Here is a 3827-nt window from a genome sequence, read left to right as displayed (position 1 = left end):
TTCCTCCACCTCCATATCTTCTTGTGCCACCTCCATAAATTTTTCGTATTCCAAAAATACCTTTTTCAATATTCCGAAAGTCTTTTTCTAGATTCAGAATTAGCTTCCGGATTATGTAATCTGGAAGTCTTTTGTGATTAGCTTCCAGATTACATAATCCGGAAGTCTTTTCTATACATAAGATTAACTTTCGAATTATGTAATCCAAAAGTCTTTTCTAAATATGAAATTGACTTCTGGATTATTTAATCCAGAATATATCCAGATTACATAATTCATAGGTTTATTATTTCAAATCCAAGGGGTGAAAGAAAAAGAATAAAATAATATTTTCATATTTAGTATAGAGGTGGCAAAGAAGGTATGAAGGTGTAGAAAGAAAGAGTCTGTTTGTTCAGATTATTAGACTATTCTCTCAGACACAACTCCATTTATTAAGAACTTAAAGCAAGAAAAAAGAAAAAGAGAAGCTACCTAGTACTTAGGCCGAAAGTGGGTTGTTTCATACAGTTTTTTCTCTTTCTAACTTGTTTCGGTCTTATTTTCTTTTGTCTAAATTTCAGGTTCTTAGGTTTTACCCCAAATTACCCTTTCTTTCACCTAGTTCATCTGCAAAATCTTCAAATATTTGTTTATGAATAAGTACTGTGGCTGACCGTTGCTCCTTTTTCATCCTTCTGTAAACCATCCAATAATGCTTTTTAGGCAGAGCCATTTTCTTGAATTTCGTTTCACCTTCTTTCAGAAAAGAACAAAATATAAAACAAACGGTAATAAAAAGCTGCAGCAGGTGGACCATGAAACCCAAAAAGATGAGAGGACAACACTTAGCTGCAACACAACTTTTATATTACTCATCAAAACTGTAAATAATCAAACATTTTAACCTTTCGGTAAAATTGAAAAATCCTTCTTAAATGAGAACTACCCAAAATTTATAAAAGCATTATAACAATTAACTTTTCACACACAAAAATCAAATGCTACAGAGTAAGATTTCTAATTAAGGACTAAAACTTTCCACAAACATCAAACAACCTCAGAAAAAATCGTTTCCAAAAACTCAGATATTTCGAACCTGACTCTAATAGAATATTTTAGAAGTTATTTTAATCAAGCACAAAAAATTCTATCTTACTATAAGTTAATAGGAAAAAATGGACGAGTAGAAAACTCCAACACGACATTGTAATAGAATTCTAATGCTGGAAGTCTCAATTTTTTTAATGTGCCAGATGATTGAAGCCTAGTTCAAGTTTGGATTTTTGAGGAAAAAAACATTTTAGATCAGAAAAGGAAAGACATCTTAGGCATACAGAGCAAGAATATTTGAATTTGGGAAGATAATGAGAAATGACAGGATTCCAAACGACAAATTGTAATCCTGTTAAGAAAACTAACAGTTCAACCGACTCCTCAAGATGTTCTAATTAGCAATTCCAAATTGTGCTTTAAACATAAATGTGTCTGTGCACCTGTTAATTTTTATTTATTCTAAGAGTTAAAACAAAAGGCAATTGTAGTAGAAAATTGATGGAAAAATAGACATTGATCAGAAAAGTACTATAGAACAGAACTACAACTTAGTTACTACTTATATCTATAAACCATGGGCAAACAAACATGACAGTTAGCTCAAAAACATCTTAAGTGAGCCTTTGTTCTATTCCCAATATGGAGATGTTATTACATAAACCGATTGCAAGTGAGTCTAAAGCAATGTCACCTTAACAAAATCCTCAACACTAACTGCAAAAAAAGAAGGTCGCAAGCACCACTTCAATTTCACTTAGCTAAGAACAAACCGACAGTGAAGGAAACCTGCAAGCAAATCAACACCACTCTTTATTAATGAAGGGAAGAGGACAAAAAGAAAACAATAGCACCAACCAAGCTAAAACGGATTTGAGAAAACAAAGACAATATGGGAAATGCATGTTTACTTGGGTCAGCATTGATCAACATGGCAGTCCCGCCAAAGCTGCATGTTCCACCATTTCTCTTGTGCTTCTGCCAGTAACTGTTGAAAGCATAGGAAGCGTGAGCAATCACAGTGTCAGGATAATAACAGTTTCCCTGTGGCGTAATCTCCATGCAGTCAGCACCACCCTCTCCACAAGCATAGTCCATAGCCGGTTGCAGTGTTTCTTCAGGAACACTAGGCTTGGCCACACACCACACCTTCTGGACAGGGAATATTTGGGGATAAGGTGAGCCATTGTGCAGTGGATCACAAGGAGGGAGTGTGAAACCATGAGGTGAACTAGCTGGAACACCAAATGGTGGCTCTTCAGGGGCAAAAGCAGGAGAAAGTATTGGAGGGGGTGAAGAAACTACTTGAGCTAAAGGAGGCAAAGGTACATTGGAAGGAGTCCTTGGTGACTTGGCTACTTCTGGCGTTGGAGCTGGCCTTACTGGGAATGGGCCTATTGGGCTAAAATCAACAACTGAAAGCTTTCTTGCTGTGTTTTTTCTCCCTTTTGTAACAATGGCCATAACATTTATGTTGCTGAGGTAGAAAAATCCAAGCTTTTTCAAGGACTCAAAGTGAGAAGACACCAAGCTCAAACTTTTATGAGAGAAATGTGAGAAATCATGATGTGGGATCACAGAATATGTGGAGTTTACCTCTTGGAGAAACTCTAAGAGGGGTTTCACCATTTTCAAATCATTGTTATGATAAATTTTGTTTGAAGACAAGCAGTCCAGAGTAAAAGCAAAAGAAACTTTTATGTCTTTCTCCAAACCCCACCTCTTCAGTGAATGGTAGACATTCTTCAGGGAGGACAGAACCTTGGAGAGGTGGTTGTGTTGTTGGCCTTGTTGGCAGAAAGCAGTGGTTCCCACAACAATGGTGGTGATATTTGAGGCAGGGTAGTGTGCAAGAACGTTGTGTCTGAGCCATCTTTCAGCCAATAGAATGCTGAAAGAGACCTCATTGAGGGCTTCAGCACTCACTGAAACAGCCAACGGAAGCTCATCAGCTTGTGATGAGGCTTGTAAAATGTCTTCAGTCGTCTCACATAGGTTGAGGAACTCAATGGATTCTTGACCAGTTACTGCAAATTTAAACCAAAAAACAAAGATTAGATTGAGAGGGAAAAAACCCACATTGCACAACATTCAAAGTTCAGAACTTTATGAAAAGAGAAGAGTGAAGTTCTTTTTTACTTACCAGTAAGACCCAGAAAACAAAGAAAGAAAAGAGGAAATAACCACCCCATTTTCTTCAACATTTTTGTTTGAAACACACTTTTTAAACAAACTCGATCTTGCTGGGAAGTTCTCTGCTCAGGCACTTCTTATATTGAAAATGTGACTTTTTTTTTAACAGTGCAGAGGAACCCACCTAACCTGTTGCAATGTTCATGAGTTTCTCTTTCTGCACAGTGCCTACATCTGCAGTTCCACACCCAAAGTTTGAAACTTTTGGGGAAAAAATAGACATTAAGGTTTGTCCTGTAATAGTACAAAGAAAATAAATAAATACGCAAAAAGGACAAACATGCTAACTAATGTTTTTTGTACATTAATATGAGTACACATAATTTTTTGTATATAAAAGTAGATAGAATTTAAAGAACTAATGATCATGCAATAATGAAAAACAAAAGAGTAAATTAAGAAAAGAAATCACAATCAAATAAAAAGAAAGTGACTAAGTTAATATATATTTCTAATAAGAAATACACAAAAGTAATAATATAGTGAAAGACTCACTTAAAATATAATGTTAATGTAATTTTGTACACTGTTTCGTGTAAATTATTACACTGATATTTTTCCAATTTTTTAAAATAATATTCGCACTCTTTCTTTAAAAATTA

The 3827-nt window shown here is 35.2% G+C and overlaps 1 protein-coding gene across 1 annotated transcript; it reads right to left on the bottom strand.

Moving 5' to 3' along the window:
• Positions 1–1517: 1517 nt before the first annotated feature.
• Positions 1518–3528, bottom strand: LOC137810047 (glucan endo-1,3-beta-glucosidase 13). Its single transcript, XM_068611168.1, has 3 exons — positions 3176–3528; positions 1944–3059; positions 1518–1821 (listed from the first exon to the last, which is right to left on the bottom strand). The coding sequence occupies exons 1-3, from the start codon at positions 3234–3236 to the stop codon at positions 1790–1792; spliced, it is 1209 nt and encodes a 402-aa protein (XP_068467269.1). The 5' UTR covers positions 3237–3528; the 3' UTR covers positions 1518–1789.
• Positions 3529–3827: the final 299 nt, after the last annotated feature.

Source organism: Phaseolus vulgaris, chromosome 2 (assembly GCF_000499845.2).
Source record: "Phaseolus vulgaris cultivar G19833 chromosome 2, P. vulgaris v2.0, whole genome shotgun sequence".
NCBI classification, from domain to species: domain Eukaryota; kingdom Viridiplantae; phylum Streptophyta; class Magnoliopsida; order Fabales; family Fabaceae; genus Phaseolus; species Phaseolus vulgaris.
Note: the sequence above shows the minus strand (reverse complement) of the source record. Positions and strands in the feature narration are given on the sequence as shown.

Coding starts and splice junctions, on each gene's coding strand:
- LOC137810047 (XM_068611168.1), bottom strand. CDS start 3,236: ATGTTGAAGAAAATGGGGTGGTTATTTCCTCTTTTCTTTCTTTGTTTT. Junction 3,060..3,175: donor TTGTTTTCTGGGTCTTACTG/GTAAGTAAAAAA, acceptor TTAAATTTGCAG/TAACTGGTCAAGAATCCATT. Junction 1,822..1,943: donor GTTGATCAATGCTGACCCAA/GTAAACATGCAT, acceptor ATTTGCTTGCAG/GTTTCCTTCACTGTCGGTTT.